General features: G+C 52.4%; 7 protein-coding genes across 7 annotated transcripts; 2 read left to right on the top strand and 5 right to left on the bottom strand.

The window, feature by feature from the left end:
* Positions 1 to 834: 834 nt before the first annotated feature.
* On the bottom strand, positions 835 to 1,849 carry PG985_013127 (uncharacterized protein; the record flags this gene model as incomplete). Its single annotated transcript, XM_066832893.1, has 3 exons — positions 835 to 1,092; positions 1,213 to 1,339; positions 1,632 to 1,849. 3 exons carry the CDS (start codon positions 1,847 to 1,849, stop codon positions 835 to 837), a joined length of 603 nt encoding a protein of 200 aa, XP_066677633.1.
* A 4,708-nt stretch (positions 1,850 to 6,557) lies between these two features.
* Positions 6,558 to 7,428, bottom strand: PG985_013126 (uncharacterized protein; the record flags this gene model as incomplete). The annotated part of the gene is made up of 4 exons (XM_066832892.1): positions 6,558 to 6,920; positions 7,047 to 7,189; positions 7,257 to 7,360; positions 7,421 to 7,428. The coding sequence occupies 4 exons, from the start codon at positions 7,426 to 7,428 to the stop codon at positions 6,558 to 6,560; spliced, it is 618 nt and encodes a 205-aa protein (XP_066677632.1).
* Positions 7,429 to 8,880: 1,452 nt separating this feature from the next.
* Positions 8,881 to 9,192, top strand: PG985_013125 (uncharacterized protein; the record flags this gene model as incomplete). Its single annotated transcript, XM_066832891.1, has 1 exon — positions 8,881 to 9,192. The coding sequence occupies one exon, from the start codon at positions 8,881 to 8,883 to the stop codon at positions 9,190 to 9,192; it is 312 nt and encodes a 103-aa protein (XP_066677631.1).
* Positions 9,193 to 10,402: 1,210 nt separating this feature from the next.
* Positions 10,403 to 10,951, bottom strand: PG985_013124 (uncharacterized protein; the record flags this gene model as incomplete). Its single annotated transcript, XM_066832890.1, has 1 exon — positions 10,403 to 10,951. The coding sequence occupies one exon, from the start codon at positions 10,949 to 10,951 to the stop codon at positions 10,403 to 10,405; it is 549 nt and encodes a 182-aa protein (XP_066677630.1).
* A 1,554-nt stretch (positions 10,952 to 12,505) lies between these two features.
* On the bottom strand, positions 12,506 to 13,114 carry PG985_013123 (uncharacterized protein; the record flags this gene model as incomplete). Its single annotated transcript, XM_066832889.1, has 3 exons — positions 12,506 to 12,688; positions 12,724 to 12,859; positions 12,891 to 13,114. 3 exons carry the CDS (start codon positions 13,112 to 13,114, stop codon positions 12,506 to 12,508), a joined length of 543 nt encoding a protein of 180 aa, XP_066677629.1.
* Positions 13,115 to 13,366: 252 nt separating this feature from the next.
* On the bottom strand, positions 13,367 to 13,936 carry PG985_013122 (uncharacterized protein; the record flags this gene model as incomplete). The annotated part of the gene is made up of 1 exon (XM_066832888.1): positions 13,367 to 13,936. One exon carries the CDS (start codon positions 13,934 to 13,936, stop codon positions 13,367 to 13,369), a length of 570 nt encoding a protein of 189 aa, XP_066677628.1.
* Positions 13,937 to 15,323: 1,387 nt separating this feature from the next.
* Positions 15,324 to 16,886, top strand: PG985_013121 (uncharacterized protein; the record flags this gene model as incomplete). The annotated part of the gene is made up of 4 exons (XM_066832887.1): positions 15,324 to 15,363; positions 15,425 to 15,504; positions 15,757 to 16,101; positions 16,518 to 16,886. 4 exons carry the CDS (start codon positions 15,324 to 15,326, stop codon positions 16,884 to 16,886), a joined length of 834 nt encoding a protein of 277 aa, XP_066677627.1.
* Between the last annotated feature and the right edge of the window lie 336 nt (positions 16,887 to 17,222).

The following is a 17,222-nucleotide window of genomic DNA, read 5'->3' as shown; positions in this document are numbered from 1 at the left end:
ATGAAGCGACGCCATTGATTATGCATTCCACGCGGTCCAGTATCTTCGCAATACTTCCTGGGAGCACTGTATCACGAGGATACCTACATTTGAAAATCTCCCATTTCCATGATGTGTTGTGATCACGTGTTTCTATGCTAGATGGACAGTTCGAGGACTTGTAGCAGTCTGAGAATCAGCAATGCTTTAACTCCATTATGTAGTTTTGGGGCTGGTGCATGTTGGTGTACGTCATCGAAAGGAAGCAGCTCAATGGTATGTGACTTGTTGGAAGGGCAAGTAGGAAGGTGCGCTATGAGAGGGTCCATGCAATCTTCGAATGGCCCCGGCTGACTCGAAAGCTCCATCGAAGAATGACTGCAGTGCTGCGCCTGCCGTCCGAGAATCATTTTGCAACCTGCCCCCGAGCTATTACCTTCTGTTACTTATCAGCTTGGGTCGCATCCCACGTAGGCTTCCTTCCCCGTTTTCTCTGGCGAATGTAATACTTTCAGAAGGAGCGCGCCACTGCACCCCAGAATTTAGGACTATGCCTGACTGGCAAATCAATCGACGCCTGGTCTGCGTGTACCCATAACTAATAATCATTGATTTGGAAGACGGTCCTCCGCCTCGATATATTAATCTTCGGAAAGCCTGTGAAATAAAACCCGTATCTATTGTCTTTTACTCGAACAGTGAGTGATTCCGTGTCTTCTTATGTATTCAAAATAGGAACACATTCCCTCTCCCCATCTTTCTTCCACAATCGTTGACATAACGTCGCTCGACTCAAATAGGAATGATATACCAACTTTACGATTGGAAGTGAAAGAGCGCCAGCAGAGCTGCCCCTCATGCCTCGACATCTGGAAACAGCACCATCACCATCGAACCCGCCGCACCCGACACCACCAGCGCTCCGTCTCCCCCTCCCACCTGGACTCGGGTCGCCGCATCCGGCGACAATGCGCTGGGTGTGAGCGAGTTCGCCCAGACGGGCGCCGCGTTCGCCGTCTGGAGCCACTGGGTTCCGAAGGCCGTGTCTGGTCTGTGGGGGGTGGTAAAGCGCAACCTCTTGCGCTGGGAGTGGTTCCGCGACCAGGCGGAGGTCTGGCGACTGTTCAGCGAGGTATTTCACCCCTTCCAGCTTCCATTCCTTTCAGCCTCCATTCTTTTCAGCAATATCCACCCCTATAGACTCCAGGTGTCTGTCTCTTCATAATAACTAACACGGCGGCGTAGGAGGACTTTGCCAATGCCGACAAGGCCACAGTCCGGGCCCTGAAGGCCAAGGCCAGACTCGCCGTCGCCTACGCCGAGGCCGCCAAGAAGAAGGCCGACAAACTGGCCAAGAAGGCTGGCAAGACAGTCGCGCCCCCGGTCGCCCCCGGCCCCGGCCCCCCGCCACCACCGCCAAGCTCGTCTGGCATCGGCCACCCCCAGCACGCCGGCCGCCTCCGCTTCCCCCTCCCCCATGGCTGTGGCCGGCGCCCGCACCGCGCTCGCCCGTGACTCTACCCAACATACCAACCATCTATCGCTCCCCAGGAGTCACCCGTGACCTACAATATAACAACTCGAGTCAAGAACCATGGACGCAACGTAAGCATATGATTGCTCCTTCATCGACTTTGAGAAGCTATACTGACTTGTATAATAGTCTGTCAGATGACGCATTCGGTGTGGTTCCGACCAGAGGGACATGAGGCGTCTGACTGACCGCATGGGTCAAGGAGTCGGCCACACCCGATTGCAGTAACCCAGGAAGAATCGCAGGAAGCGGCGGTAGGTCTATGCGGACTTCGGGATGGGTTGGGTGAGTGGCGTTGATCATGCCCCAATCCACAGTGTCAACAGGTTGGGCCATTCGAGGCAGCACGAGAGAGGGGCCGGGACGACCTGGTGAACTTTCTGATCGACTACGAGGAAGCTGCCTCTCTGGCTGCAGAGGTCAAACGCTCGCTCAAGCGTGGCCGAGCCTTCGACGCAATGGTGCTACTGGAGCAGATCTTGTCTCAGTGGACTGCTTTGGGACAAGAACTGTGCCGCGACGAGAGCCGGCATGTCGGGCCCCGCCCCGGCCCCGGCCCCAACACCAACACCAACACCGCCAATAGCGCTCCTACGCCAAACCTTGCCGCTCCTTCGGGAGGTGGAAGCGCCCTCGGTGTTAAAGTCTGGGCCCAATGGGGCAACACGCTGATGCTGGAAATACGACTCTGGTGCTGACGGGTTAGGAGTGGCAGAAAGGCCGTCGACGCCACGACTAGCGGAGCAGAAGTATCATATAGAAGACACTGGAATAACCATATTATTTGCCGATGCTTCAAGCACCCAAATGGAATAACCATATTATGTGCCGATGCTTCAAGCATCCCAATGGAATAACCAGTGATATAAACACCCGATTATCACTATTGAACTATTGGAGAACGCCTGGATGTTTGGTCATATCTCTATGTACGAAGGTTAACAAGATGTGGCAATGGGTAAATCAACAATAATTGGCTGTCTGATATGGTCTGTTATGCATGTACAGATGTGCGTGTTTCGATAAACACTCGAGTTCTTCCAGTGCTACCCAGAGGCGTGTGTGTATGTGTTTCTTCCTTTCTTAGAAAGAGCGGATGAAGCCCCCGATGCGCTGGCACGGTGGGTTATGGTGCTCATGGTGCTGATCAAGAAGGCTCTGGGATGCGATTTCTGTGTGGTGCTGTGTAGGAAAGAATCAACTACGAGCTGGAAGGGAACGGGGATGGATCAGTAGCTTGGATATTGCAGAAATAGATGAAGGGTCTGACAAGAGCAAGCTGCAGCCAATTTAGGGGGACCAGGGCGTCTTCAATCGACATTGAATGCATTGTTGCTGCTGTGGGAGCTGTTCGTGGATGTAAACATGGTATTGGTCGGGATCGGCGTTCGCCTTCTGTTCTGCCTCCTCGTATCGTAAGTCGATGTATGCTTAGAAAGTTGGGAAGGGAGCAAGGGCATAGCTTACACGATGCAATGGTCATTGTACCAGGGAGGCCACTCGTGACTACAGCCGCGGCTGTCACTAAATCCTCTTCTCCTTGAACCAACTGGCTCTTGATCTCATGCTCGGTATACCATGAGTCGAGGTCTGAGAGTTGGCTGTCGTTGGGTCGTCAATTCCCGCCGTTCGGTGGCCCGCCGGCAAACGACTGAGGGCGCACAGACGAGGCACAATGTTCGCGACGGTAGGGCGGTTGGGAAATCCTTGGCGGCTGTGGAAGGCTGATAGACGAGTTTCTGGCAAGTAGCGACTAGAAGGGACTGCATTCCACGCATCAGTTAGTGGTAAGCACCCGACAGAGACGGGGGGAAACAGGAGAGATGCGACTCACGTTGTCTTGGGCATTTGTTTCGTAAACTGGATCTTCGTAGGTTGTGCTTGTCGTCGGGGCGACCTTCCACGGGATTAGAAGGGGGAAATGGGGACCCAAGGCTCAGTTGGTCGAGCCTGCCGCCTAGGCATCGTTGTATTAGGCGCGGTGATGTCGATATTGGCATAATCAGTTTGGTATGCAGTCGAATCTTGCGTGGTGGTTCGTCGAGAGCTCGGCTTCGAGAGGTTGGTCTGGCTGTCTGATCCGACAACTGAGTGCAAGCCAGGCACTCAACCCCCCCCTAGCCCGCCTACTTCATTTAGTGGCTGGGAACTTAGGTACCAGAATGGTCCCTCTTTAGTGCCTACTTTAGGTACGCCGCCAAGGATAGCGCCCTTCAAGGTCCCCGCTAATGTTCGAGAAAAGCCACAGGCGTTCAAGATTCAGATTACCTTCGTTGCGAGTACGCCGGAAATGGGAAATAGCAATTGATGACAATCATTTCAGACATAGCTGCCAAGTCAGGTGAAACCCATGGCGAGATTTACCAGATGTCTAGATCAACCTAGACGCCCAAGGCTGCCTGGGAACGCCGGTGGGATGTGTGAGAATCTGGCCGCCATCAATGTCACTTAACCTTGTGGTGGTTAGGTTGGCAACAATTAGGCTCGTACATGCTGGTATTATGCCTCGTTCAGATTGATATATTCGAATTCACTATGTTCGATGTTCTGTGCTACCTGTATTGCCCTGTCCAGGCACTGAATGATGCGATCACGGTACATCTACTACATACATACGGATGAAACTTGCACCACGTATTGGTCGTGCCAAAATCTATACATCAGGCATGTAGTCCTTGTAGCAGGCATACGTTCCAAGCACCCTTGTTCTTGACCAAATGATAGCAATGCCTGTACTCCATGGCAACTTGGATCCACGCGAACGGCTCGGTGGCCCAAGGGAGCACTGAGATGGTCGAAGGCGAGCTCAATTGAGGTCTTGAAGATGAACTGTTGGTAACTCTGTTTGGGAAGGGATTGTGCTTGTCATTCGCTTGGTCAGCTGGATAATGGGCGTTAAAGCTCCCCGTGCCGTCAATTGTGCATAATCTTGAGATACGACTCGCTAGCCATACTGCAGTCAATCGTTTCGTCTTGGCCTTGGAGTCGGTCATTCTATATTGATGTTTTCAGTAGGCTGTGCGCTTCCCGGAGTACAGGGTGGTGGATCATCTCACCTTGGGATACTTCTAGCCAATTTATGGTACTCCGGCAGCCATTGCTACATACTCAGACTTTTGTTGACTGGTTTGCAGAGGATATAAGGACCAGAGAGATGGGTTTGTGTCCAGGCCGACCGATGTTGGATCGTAATATTGATGCAAATCATCTAGAGCCTTGAGAGAGGAATTGTTAGCTAGGAAGTGCTCGACGAGGTGCTGTTGAATTATAACAAAGAAGACGGTGTCTAAGTTTGATTGATGAAATGAAGGAAGTCTGCAACTTACCAAAAAGCGAACCGTGATCGACCTGATGACCGCTTGTATGATGAGGATGCCCATAGATCCAGGATGGACGTTTGTGGATGTGGACTGCAAGCCCCATCCGAAGATGACTTCGAAGGATACAAAGACAGAGTGAAGGTTCTTTTGAAAAGGATGGCACCTGAACCTTGAGTGTAGACGTTGATTCTACTCTCTGGCTCGGTAAGAGTGCCCAGGTAGTTCCGAGGAAAGTGCTCTCCATGACGCCCCTGAAGATGTTGCCCTTTGAAGGAGATGATGTCCCCTGAAGAAGAGAATGCCCCTGAAGAAGAGAATGCCCCTGAAGAAGATGTTGGTTGGAGTGGTTGTTTGAAGATGTTGCCCTTTGCAGAAGATGTTGCCTTTTGAAGAAGATGTTGCCCTTTGAAGAAGATGATGCCCCTGAAGAAGTTGTTGGTTGAAGTGGTTGTTTGACGAAGATGCCCCTGAAGATACCCCTGAAGTTGATGCCCCCTGAAGAAGGTGTGGTTTGAAGTCGTGGTTTGACGAAGATGCACCTGGAGAAGATGTGGTTTCGAGGTTGGTGTTTGAGGAAGATGCCCCTTAGAGGATGTATTGTTTGATTGTCAAGTACCAGCGCGAATGCAGGTGTTGCGAGAGTTGTAGTTGATATGAGTGCAAAGAAGAAAGCACCCAGTGTGATGATTCCCCGTTTGAAGAGAAGAAGAAGAAGTTCCTAAATCCTTGACTGAAGAGTTTGCAAGTAAGATTGCTGGAGCAGGTCCGAAGATGGCTGAGGAGACACCAGAGATCGGTTTGGTGATGTCCAAAGAGATGAAGGTCTCGCTGCGAGACGAAGCTTGAGTGCTTTGGCACAGTTGTAGAGCGCACTGCCGGTGGTAATTCTGACTGTTGCTGATGATACTGGGGGAGAGACTGGATGTTTGTCGATTGCAATCAACAGCGCTCAAACAAGTTGTGGAAAAATGATGATGGTCTCGACTGATGGGTTCTGTGACCGTGAGGTGTGCTCAGGGAAGCATAAAAGAATATTGGATGTGAAGAAGATGGAGTCTGGCCTTGTGAGGACTCTTAATTGGTGACCAAGGCTGAATAACTGACTGATGGCCTGAAGCTGCTGATGTGTGTGTGTGTGTGTGTTTGAAGGACGTCGTTCAGCGCTCGTATGTTCCTTGGTATCGGTGTGATTGGTTATTGTCAGTCAATGAGGAGATGGATGGTTTGCCTTTGGTTGGGAAGGTGGTTGGTGTGGAGGTTTGACTTCAGCGTTGATGTAGGTTGGTGAGCTGAGTCGCTGTCGTCCTCTTGGTGATGTTGTTTCCACTTGAGGATCGAAGCTTGGTGGTGATTCTGATCTTCTCTTCTCGGTGTTTGTGGTTGTGGAAAAGAGGGTTTCAGTGTAGATGAATGGTTTCTGGAGGAAATGAAGATAGAGGCCCGCGGGGTTTCATAGCACCGCCCTTTATGCCAGCCGAAGCTGACAATGGAGTTGCTTTAGTTTCGGCATATAGTAGAACGTCTGAGACGTCCAGCCTACTCAGCCCAGACAGGGTACATCCTCCTTTTTCAAGGAAGACGTCCAAACCACACCCTCCAGCGGTCTGGGCGCCATGTGCTCATCCCGAAGGAATCATTGCACATGACGGGGCGGCGCTACGCCCATAGCAGGCTTTTCTTCTTTTCTTCCAAAAAACAAACAAACACGAAAAACAAACCAGACCTTACCCAACCCCCCAAAAAAAAAAAGCAACCTTTTTCTTGTTCTTCTTCTTCTTCTTCTTCAGGTCCTTGACCGCCTGGATCGGCGGTTGCGGCGGCGGCCAGCGGCAACGGGGGAGGATGGGAGGGGGAGGGGGAGGAACAGCGGCGGCAGAGAACCCGGAGGACCACCGCCACCACCGGCGGAGCAGACCAGGGTTGGCGGCGGCGGCAGCGGCGGCTTGCTCCTTCTCCTCCTTCTTCTTCTTTTCCTTCTTCTCCTTCTCCTCTTTCTTCTTCTTGTCCTTCTTCTTCTGCGCCTCAGCCCACTCTTTGGCATCTTTCGCCCTGTTCTCGGCTTTCTCCTTGGCCTTATCGAGTTCTTCCTGTGTAATGTATTAGCATGGTAATTCCAGTCGAGGGTCCGAGCGAAAAAAGCATTGAGGTATTAGGAGAAACGGAGGTTATGGGTTTGACTTACCTGGTCAATGATATCGGCCCAGGCAGCGAACCGCCTGAACCATGGCTGCCGAAGCAGCTTGCGCCTCGTGACCAAGAAGAGAAAGGCCAGGAACACCCAGGGCTTTGGACTCTCCGACCATTCCCACCAGGTCGACCACAATGGGGGTACCACCTATGGTGGTATCTGTGGCGCCTGTAGGTGTCGGCCACGTAAGGACTGACACCGTAGCGGTTACGGTCGTTGTCTTGGTTTCAACTACATGTGAAACGCAAGGGGGAGCAGGAGGAGGGGAGGGGGAGGGGGAGGGCGGGAGGAGGAGAGAGGGTGGGGTCCTCGAAAGAGGGCACGAGGATGGTAGCTGAGCTATATAACATGTTAGTAAGTGGTGTTCTTAGGGAGAATGGAGGCAGAGTAAGTGCTTACGACGTCATGTTGCTGGTCCTGGTGATGTTGATCTGAATGGGCGAAGTCAGCACGTATTCAACGGCCTTCTAAACATGACAGGAACGGCGCTTGAACTTACAAATCGGAAATAAGAAGATTATCAATCTAGACAGCTTTTATACGCATTAGTAAACGTTTATATAGCGATCGGGCGTAAACATTGGGGTGATTTTACCTGTTCTCTCGGTGACCAAAGAAGGAAAAGAAGAAAGGAAATCCAACAGGATCCAACGCGTCCAAGATAATGGCACCCACGCTCGCTGTGCCCAACTTCCAAGTGTGGGGCCCACGCTTCGAGGGCTCTTGCCTGGGTAGGACTTGAGTACGTGGTTGCCTTTCTCTATTTACGGATGTCTCGACAGTGCTACGTCTAATTGTATTGGAATCTTCTCATAGGAACTGCAAAAAATGTTGGCAAGCATACCTACAGCATCATGTTCTGAGGCCAGAAAGCATTTGTCGAGTTACAGGCCCTTTGTTCAGGTTCTCTTCATACTATCGCTTGTACTTCACGTCGTTGCCAGATCCGTGGTGTGGAGACACGCGACTCCCACTGGCCGTGCCTGCTTGCTTAGTTGCCAGTGGAAACAGACTGATCACCCAGGCAAGGCTAGTTGCATTCCCTTGTAGTATCTGAGATTGTATCTATGATAATCGCTCCTAATGCTATTCTGATGAGTTATCACCTTTGTGAGTGCTTTGATACAGCTAGGAAGCCGGTAAGTAGACTTCATATCCATTCCCACGTCTTGCGAAAGGGCCATCCTGGCTGCAACCAAGATGATTTTACCTCGAAGTGGATCCATTCATCCTCTGGGTAGGATTTCAAGTACACTCAAGCACACTTCACTGGTATGTGTCACGTTGAGGATCAAGATAAAGGTTCATTGAAGTAAAGAGACCCTTGTCTATTCGAAATGTTGCTTGATTACTGAATGATGTCTTTGCCCTTTGGTGCTATGTGTAAAAGGTTTGCAGATTGATGAAGTTGGATGTTCAAGCTCCACGCCCCCAGATGCAGCATTGGAGCCTCTGATCATTGGTGGGGGACCCAGCGAGATGCGCAACATGCAGACACAGGTAAAGTAGAAGGAAATGCAGGTTTTGCTCTTGGCATCTCCCTGGCAGTGGCCCCCTGCCTGTTATCCCATGATCTGGTCCCTGATTGTCTTCTATATAAGAGACTGTCTGACAGTACTTGTTACTTTTATGCCATGGAGGGGCCACAGCTTCCCGTAGCCGCAGTACCATGATGTTGTTGGGCTGGTGAAATCGAGGTATTCAAGACAAACACCAAAGCTGCTGCAGACCAATACTCATTATCATAGAACTACATGTAACACTCTTACAGCCTCAAAGACTTTGCAGTTTGTAGTGGACTTGCACGTCGGCGTCGGCACGGAGCATTCTCTTGTCTCGGCGTAGCACTTGCAGTCCCAATGTGCTCCTTCACTGTTCCAGAAGTACATCAGATATATCCCATAGGGCCAGGTACCTCTGCAATCACAGGCCATCTTTGGTACCAAGCTTCTGTCGCGCGTCAACTCGGGATTGACCGACAGGCCCCGCAGAATAACGTCAATGGTGTCCTGCAAGCGGAGGGGGATCTGCGCCTTGCCGGTACGGGCGCAGACATCGTTGAAGATGGTGTCCAGTGCGTTAAGGACTCGTGGATGGCGCCCCCTCAACACCCCATCCTCGTTGACGATCTGGTGCGCCCCGCGGATCTGATCCACAATGGCTTCCGGTAAGGCGTCTAGGCGCTCTTGTTCCTGTACGGTATCATGCACAATCTGGTACTCAACCAAGCGCTCTAGCAGGTCCTTCTCAGTCTTCGGGGCGCCGTTGCGGGGCTCGTAGTAATCCTCGGTCTTCCAGCGGCTCAAAAATGTCAAAGTTTGGTTCAGGAAGTATTCGTCAGTGAATGATTGGCACTCTCGGGCCCTGTCCTTTTCTCTCGCGTTGTGCAAGGCACCGAGCAACAGGGCTCTCACATTCTCGTCCGCTGTAGGCATGGGAAGGTTGGTAGGCCTAGAATACGGCGCGGGAGTATCACCCGGGGCAGAGGTATCGGACGTAGATGAAGGTTGCAATGGATCTCCTGTGGGAAACTCTGGGACAACTGTGACTGTTGTCATCTGGGGTTGGCCTGGACCATAACCTTGGTATCGCGGTCCACGGGGGATCGGTGTAAGTGTGCGTGGGTATCGGCGATCCCGAATGGCAACATCGCTCGCCGCCACAAGGCCAGCAAGCATTGCGATATATTTGAAGCACCACATTTTCTATTGATGCGCCGGTAGGCTGTGGTCGATGAGGTTGGTATAGATATAGACGCACAGGAATTAAAAGATCAAGTTGATTACATATGATCTGGAATTATTTGCAAACTGGATCGCACCGAGCTGCGGGACAAGCGGCATAAAAAGGGTGCTCGTGGGTGAAGCCGGAATTTGAGTTAATTCCTAGACTTATTATATATCAGAGTTCGCGACAATCATTGATAATAACGCACTCGATCGCAGACACAACTTGCTCAGGCCAGCAAATAGCCTTCGTAACTCTTATCGTTACGTATCGAGGGCAACATTACTGTTTGGAGGATTCCAAATATCGTCCCTGGTATATCGTATCCATCAGGGCTGAGAGGTGTCGTTCGTGAGGCCGTCCGCCTCCTTGCACGCCATACCACAGCCCGTACATTGGAAAATTGACTGAGAACTGTCAATTTTCAATTGTGGGCGTCAATGAAAATTTTATCATGCAATGAACCTGGGCCCCTCATATCCTTGGTCTGCCGTCCGCCCGTGCGCGAACGACCTCACTCCAATTAATCATGTGGAAATCCCGCGCAGGACAACATCCACCGTTTCCTGAACTGTCCGGGGTATACGAGACGTCTTTCCGGTGTCAGCGCACACATCGTCAAAGATAACATCCAGTGCGTCGAGGACACGTTCTTTACCGCCCCTCAAGATCCCCCCTATCGTCGATGATGGACTTCATCTCGCGGATCTCCCCCACAATGTTGTCCGGGGATTTCATGGCGACTGCTTCATTCCCGGGAGACCCTGCCTGCGAAGAGCCGGAGCTGATGATTCGGTACACATCCTGGTACTGGACGAGACGCTCGAGCATTTGCTTGGCCGTCGTCGTTTTGCCCTCCAGAACGACCGGGGCCCCGCCATCCGGCTTCCAGTTGCTGAGGAACCGCACGGTCCTTTCGACGAATGCGCCCTGGTCTATCTCCTTGCACTTTTCGGCCTTTCCCGCTGCTCGTTCATTCACCAGCGCACCGACCATGAACGCCGTGGTGCTGTCGTCGGGTGTGGAGATGGAGATGCCGGTCGGTGAGGCCAACGGAGAGGAAGTGGTTGACGTGACGGGAGGACCATATTTGTAGGAATTGTGTGTGACAGCATGAGCGTCGTGAGTAAATGCTGCATGTCGAGGTCCCAAGCAGGAAACAGCTCCTGCTAGAGCAAGTACAAGGAACCGGACGGTCAACATGTCTGTGACGAGCTGAGCAGCCTGGGACAGAAGCAGTGTTGGACTCAAAGTTGTATGAAAGTTGTCAAGGAGATGATAGAAGTCCGCATCTAGAGAACGGGGTTATGCTGGACTTATAATTCACATGTACACCATGCATACTAGATGGGCGAATCGGAGCGTCGTTTGATGTCACTAGTATAGTTCTCATAACATGCGCCTTGGGACCGAACACCATTAGATCTATCTAGGCTTGAAGCTACCTACTCCTTAGTTTTGGATGGCACTCGGAAATATCATGCGAGAAAAAACCAGGAAAGACCTCTGGGTTGGGACAGCAATAAGACCTGCAGATCCAGCTCATCCACATCAGGGGAACAATGAAATAACCAATATTTGTTCAATTCAGCCTGTTCCTTACCTTTTCGTATTCACGAGAAAGCGGAATGACCACCATTGGTTCTATCAATGACTGAGTACGCGCTGCTTACTTTTGCGGCCGCTTGCGGGATAATATGCGAAGAAACAGCGCGAACCTTGTCGATGTGGACACTGGGCAATGGTGAGATAGCCTCCGAGGTCAACCAATCTACGTATAAAGACTACTTACTCGCTTTCCGACAGCGGGACCGGAGTCAGCGCCAGAAAGATCGGATATGCGTGTCTTTGATCGTGCCTATGTTTGAGGTTACTTGCTTATTTGAGTTTGGTCCTTAGGCAATCAGTGACTGAACCAAACATCGAAGCACAGAATATTGGAACTGGACCATCGACTTGGTTCATTGGCCCCGGTATCGCTGCGGTGAAAATGTACTCATGAACTTCCCCGTCGGCGGTTAGGGTGTGCTTACCTCCAACAACCCTTGTGGCCAAAATAATTTACATGTAGATACTTTATACGAAAAGCCGCACTGCCTGTCCTCCATCCAAGAGGCTAGTCCGGATCCCTTATTTTTGTTGTGTTCTCTGACTACCATTACTTGACAGGCTTGTATCGTCAGGCTCAGCATTCACAATAATATCAAGCATATGGATGGGATGATATACTGCTATTCAGAGGCTCATTTCCTTGTTCCATTTCTTCTGCACAAGCCAATTCCAACCCATAGCAGGTCAAGGAGAATCGAATGGTGATCGCTGAGCCCACCGACGACCCTTTTGCCGAAACTAGCTACCTAGTCGGTCAGCAAGCGACTTTCGATGTTTATCCCATCGCGTTTCAACTGTTTATTCCAGTTATACCAACGCCTCACTTGGATGTATTAACCGGTTATTTGAAAAGAGTGCCACTTAATAACCAAAAGAATGGGCATCCAGAGTTAAGATATAAACGACATCTATTGAACCAAGCTGCTGTAATAACGTCTGGTATGGTCGCGGCACCCATAATAATAGTAAATCTTTGATCCTCCCCTTTTACAACTCGGAACACGCCATAATTCGGCCATCGTTCTTGCGTATTAGTAACAAGACCATCCCATGATTGTCTCCGATGCACCTTCGCCGAAAGCCTAAGGGTTGTTGCCCCGTTGGAGGCAATACGTCTGCTGGTTCGTCTCGGTCCCGGCCGGATCGCTATCTGACAATCGGTTCACAGCCCAAGTCCGCATTTGACCAGCGCGAACACCGGAAACCACGGGCAAAGGCAAACTGGAGGATGGGGAACCCCAGTCCCGAGCGAGCGGGCGGGCATGGGTGGGACGGCGTCTGCTTCCTCATCTTCTCCTCCTGCATCTTGGCGAGGTCGGCAACGACAATCTCTTCCAGAGTGGCCGCATCCCGTTTTTAAGGACCTTAGTGGCCCCCTTGTCGGCCTTCTCCATTTCCTCCACCACCACCACCTCCTCCTCCTCTTCCTCTCCTCCTCTCGGCAGGAGGGGGCGCAAGGCAATCGAGCCGGGTGGCTCGACGCCGCCAGCGTCGGAGGAACTGTGGCCGGAGCCAACAGTGAAGAGGGGACGGGCGGGCGGCGCGCGGCGGTGGCGACACACGAGAGAGACCGAGGAGCGGGCCGGGGCGAGACTGCAGCTGGCCGGTTGCCCAGGCACGGGCAGCCTCGGCAGCGGAAGGGAATCTAGAATCCCGAAGGATTTGGAGTTGCTCGCGGAAAGACTCCTCCTCCTTCTGTTCTTGTTGCTGCTGCTCCAGCTTCTCCTTGCGGCGGCGCTTCCTGGCCTTCTTCATCTCCTTCTTCTCCGCCTTGTTAATTGCCTCCTATATCATACGCCAAGCATTAGCAACTATCTTCAAGGAATGGGATATAGATACAGGATAGTAAAGGAAGAAGCAAAAAGAAAAAGAAAAGATTGTATAAGAAAAGAGACAGTTGAAGTATGATCGAACGCACCAGAACGCATCCCAAAGCACTGTCGAGCCAGACTGGAACCCAACCCACCCATAACTCCCCGAAGCACCAAACGAATAGCCCATGCCCCTCTAGTCGGCAAACTCGTCGATGCTGCGGATATCGGCAAGAGTCTCGTCCAGGGTATGAAATCGTCGACCGCCACCAAGCATCTCGGTGGCATGAGTAAACAGCCGACGCTGAAACTCGTGGCTATCCAAGCCCTTCCATGGCTTAAAGAATGTCACGCTTGCCGGCTGTACCTCGACATTACAGGAACCACCAGGAACCTTTTGCAGTTGATCCTCCTCCTTAATCGGGTGCCCATACCAGCTTGCATTGAGGGCATGATAGCTTATATGGCCTCGGTAATCAAAGCCAGCAATAGCCGCTTGGCATCGTGAAAGGTCGGGGTGGACATTGGGGTTATGAAGATATCCCACGAGCGTAGAGGACACTGGTGCTCGACCGACGCCACGTTCCACCTCCGGCCACTTCCCCTCTGTTGTAGTGACCGTAAAGGTCACAGTCCCCACCGAAGTAGAGACCAGAAGGGGAGGGGAAGTGACAGGAGGGACGGGAATGGTGGCGGTCACCCAACCAGTGGTATTCTTGTGCCTAATGTCATATATAACGCGGTTAGAATTGGCACAATGACGCATGACTAGGGAGCAATGGATGACAGGGAAACGTGCGTGGTCTCGGCATCTCGATGGACTTGGCGCTGCTCTGGGGCTGGTCCCGGAATGCGCGGAGATTCTCGAGCACCTCGGCCTTCTTTTTGTCCTCGCCGGATCGTCATAGCTCCATGATGAGGAGACTCGGGAAGGGTATGGGAGGAGCGTAGGGGCGCGCAGGTTATAACAGAGTCAGAAACGGTGACGTCGGTGAGACCCGCGACAAACTGAGAAGGGCGACGCGACGGGCGGGAAAGGCGAAGTCAAAGGGCTTGTCGTCTCAGATCTGATGGAATCTAAGTAAAGCTATCTTAAGCGACGGATCAAATTAAAGAATTGAAAGCAAAACAGTTATGGGACATGGTACAGGAGCCGGACCTACTTCGTTGACGATTCGCCACACTGTCACCCGATCTTCAAAGAAACAGGAAAACCAAACAGGAAACTGGCGACAACCTCACTATGTAACAGTCAATATACAATGGTACAGAAACAGTGCAAGGAATCGCTAGGAAGACTCACACATTGCGTACTTGATCGGAATTTGGGAGGAAAGTGGAGAAAAAAGAGGCGCGGCGAAGGCCATGCGTAGGTAGTTGGACAGCGCGTAACTTCGTCAAAGCACACACACGTCTGGAGAGGTACAGTACTTAATGCATGTGGGTAACTTCACTCAGTGTAGGGCATGAGGTGCTTCTTACGCGTGCGGGCTACCCACCAGACGTATGGGGTTCCTGTCAGTGACATGCAGGACGTAGATATGCAGTTGCTGGAGCTGGGGATGCGGGAACCGCTTCGAGGGATTTCTGGTCAACCCCAACAAAATGCGCAGTAATTGAGATGTCACTTCTGCAGGGGGTAGAATGTTCGACCGAGAAATACATGTAAGCTGTCCAAGCTGCCAACAACCCGCAACCCGCAACCCGCAACAAACTGTGGTAAATCCATCTCGACGTGACCCCACCATCCGACATAATCCAGCCCTGATTGACCACATGCAATACCCCTGCGAAAGTCCAAGGTTGAGTGATACATCAATGTGTGACGTGAACCCCAATCAAAGGTGCCTACTGGTCACCTTGGATTGTCCCTTCCCTGGCTTACATCCAGTCGAGGCTACCTACCTACCTCCTAGAGGGAGGGTTCTCGAGCCTTTTCAATCGAACCTTCCAGCGTTCAGTTCGATTGAAATGCCTTGTCGGGCCTCGTAGAAGACGCAGCTAGAAGGTCAAGCCTTGCTAACGTGACAGGCAAGTGTAGCTCCAGACAGAAATTGATGACATTCCTTATTTGACAATACCCACCGTGCCTTCCTGGAGTATTATTGCAACGAGGCTTCTCGCGTTGGGCATCGACCCACCCAACGTGTAAAATGCCAGCCGCTTCCTCGGCCACTGCCACTAGGCGGAAGCGTCTGGAGTGACGACAGACTCGAATCTGCGCGATGTCACTGTGATCAATTACTAAACCAAGACTTTCCTGACCCCAAGACTCTGACATCCATCGTCGCCAAGGCCACTAACGACGAAGCGTCGCTTGATCTTCAGTATCCGGTACCGCCGGCTGCATGAAGTACGCAGCTTCAGCCGTTGCCAATAACACCTTTGTGCAACCAGATACGTTCGGGTCGGGATGCTATTGGATTAATACCATGCCCGTGCCTGGGCAACCGGCCAGTTGCAGTCTCGCCCCCGCCTCCCCGACCTTCCCTCCCTATCCCTCTTTACTGTTGGCTTCGGCCACAGCTCTGACGCCGTCGACGTCGAGCCATCCGGCCCGATTGCCCTGCGCCCTCGCCTCGATAGGAGGAGCCCGAGCAGGCCGAGAAGGCCGAGAAGGCCGACAAACTGGCCGCCAAGGTCCATAAGAAACGGGCTTCGGCCATACTGCGGGAGATCGCCGAGCGCGTCCGGGAGACGACCGAGGAGCAGAAGAAATTCGCCCAGGAGATCAGAAGTTTCCCGGGCCCATCCGCCCCATCCGCACCATCGCTGGGCGCCGGTGTTCTGCGCCCTTCGGGGCTGCCATTGCCTGTGGTTTCTGGTATCCGCGCCGATCACATCCGGACCCGGGCCGAGACGAACCAGCAGACCATTCACTTTCGGCTCCAGGCCCGTCGGGGCGGAAGCCTGGAGGTCTTCGCCGAAGGCGTACCGAAAACAATCGAGCTGATAGCCTTGTCACTATTACGCAAGAACGATAGCCGAGTTATGGCGTGTTCCGGAATGGAAGAACTGCTGTTATAGCGTGGTTGGGCTAAGGGATTACTAGTATGATAAGGGCGGAAGGTACATTAGACGTTATGACGGCAGCCTATGGGCTTGCTTGAATGAACATCAATCTCTAAGGGCGAATAGTCTGTATTAAGTGTCACTTTTCTCGAATAAACGATCTAAACATCCCAGTGAGACGCTGGAATAACTGGAATAAACATTAGAACAGGATAGAATAAACACCAAAAGCCGCTGACCGACCGAGAAGGCATCAGCTGTTCAATTATTTCGCTGAGGCAATGCAACAAGACTTCTTAAAACACCCATTCGCTCTGCCTGTTCACGCACCGCAGTCCCTTGGGCCCGCCCGCGCTCGCGATGGCCCTCTCGACGCAGCCCGAATTGATGGTCAGGGGCAGGGTGAAGGTGAACTCGTAGGTGGCGGCCCAGGCGCCGTCGGGCCCGCCGTTCCGGGCGTCGGGGACCGCCTTGTGGTCGAGCGTGCGCCGCTTCCAGCCGGCCATGGCGCCGCAGCCCTTCTCCTCGTGCTGGAGGCGGGCCCCGCCGTCTGCCTCGGCGAAGTCGTTGGTCACGATGCTGACCTGGTACCACAGCGGGAACGCGACGCCGTCCTCGACCATGAGGCACTGCGCCCTCGGCGACACGGGGCCGCCCGGCGAACAGGCGATCTGGGCGCTACAGGGGAATGTTTTGCATACTAGGCCGTTTTCGTCGGTCGTCTGGGAAAGGAAGAAAAAAAGGGGGGCAAGGGTCAGCTTTTGGTATATCATGCCGGGACGGCTTGAATCATCTTGGGGAAGTGCTTACTATTGTGGGCGGCCCCGAGCATGCGTCGGGCATGCACGCTGACGCACCTCCCTTGGCCACGACGCCGTACGTCTGCTTACCAATGGGCGGGCTGGGGTTTGTGAACAAGAGCTGGACATACGTCCCGTCTAGTAGTAGAGGGAGGGAATAGCGTCAGCTTTGATTTTCGACGCGGATCTATAGGCGCAGTTCTACAGATTGCTAGAGAGGGAGAGATAGGAAGCGGGGAT

The sequence above is a fragment of the Apiospora marii genome, assembly GCF_038362585.1.
Source record: "Apiospora marii strain CBS 49790 chromosome Unknown utg000011l_segment0_segment0, whole genome shotgun sequence".
Classification (NCBI taxonomy): domain Eukaryota; kingdom Fungi; phylum Ascomycota; class Sordariomycetes; order Amphisphaeriales; family Apiosporaceae; genus Apiospora; species Apiospora marii.
The sequence above is the reverse complement of the archived record's forward strand: the minus strand, read 5'-3'. Positions and strand labels throughout refer to the sequence as shown.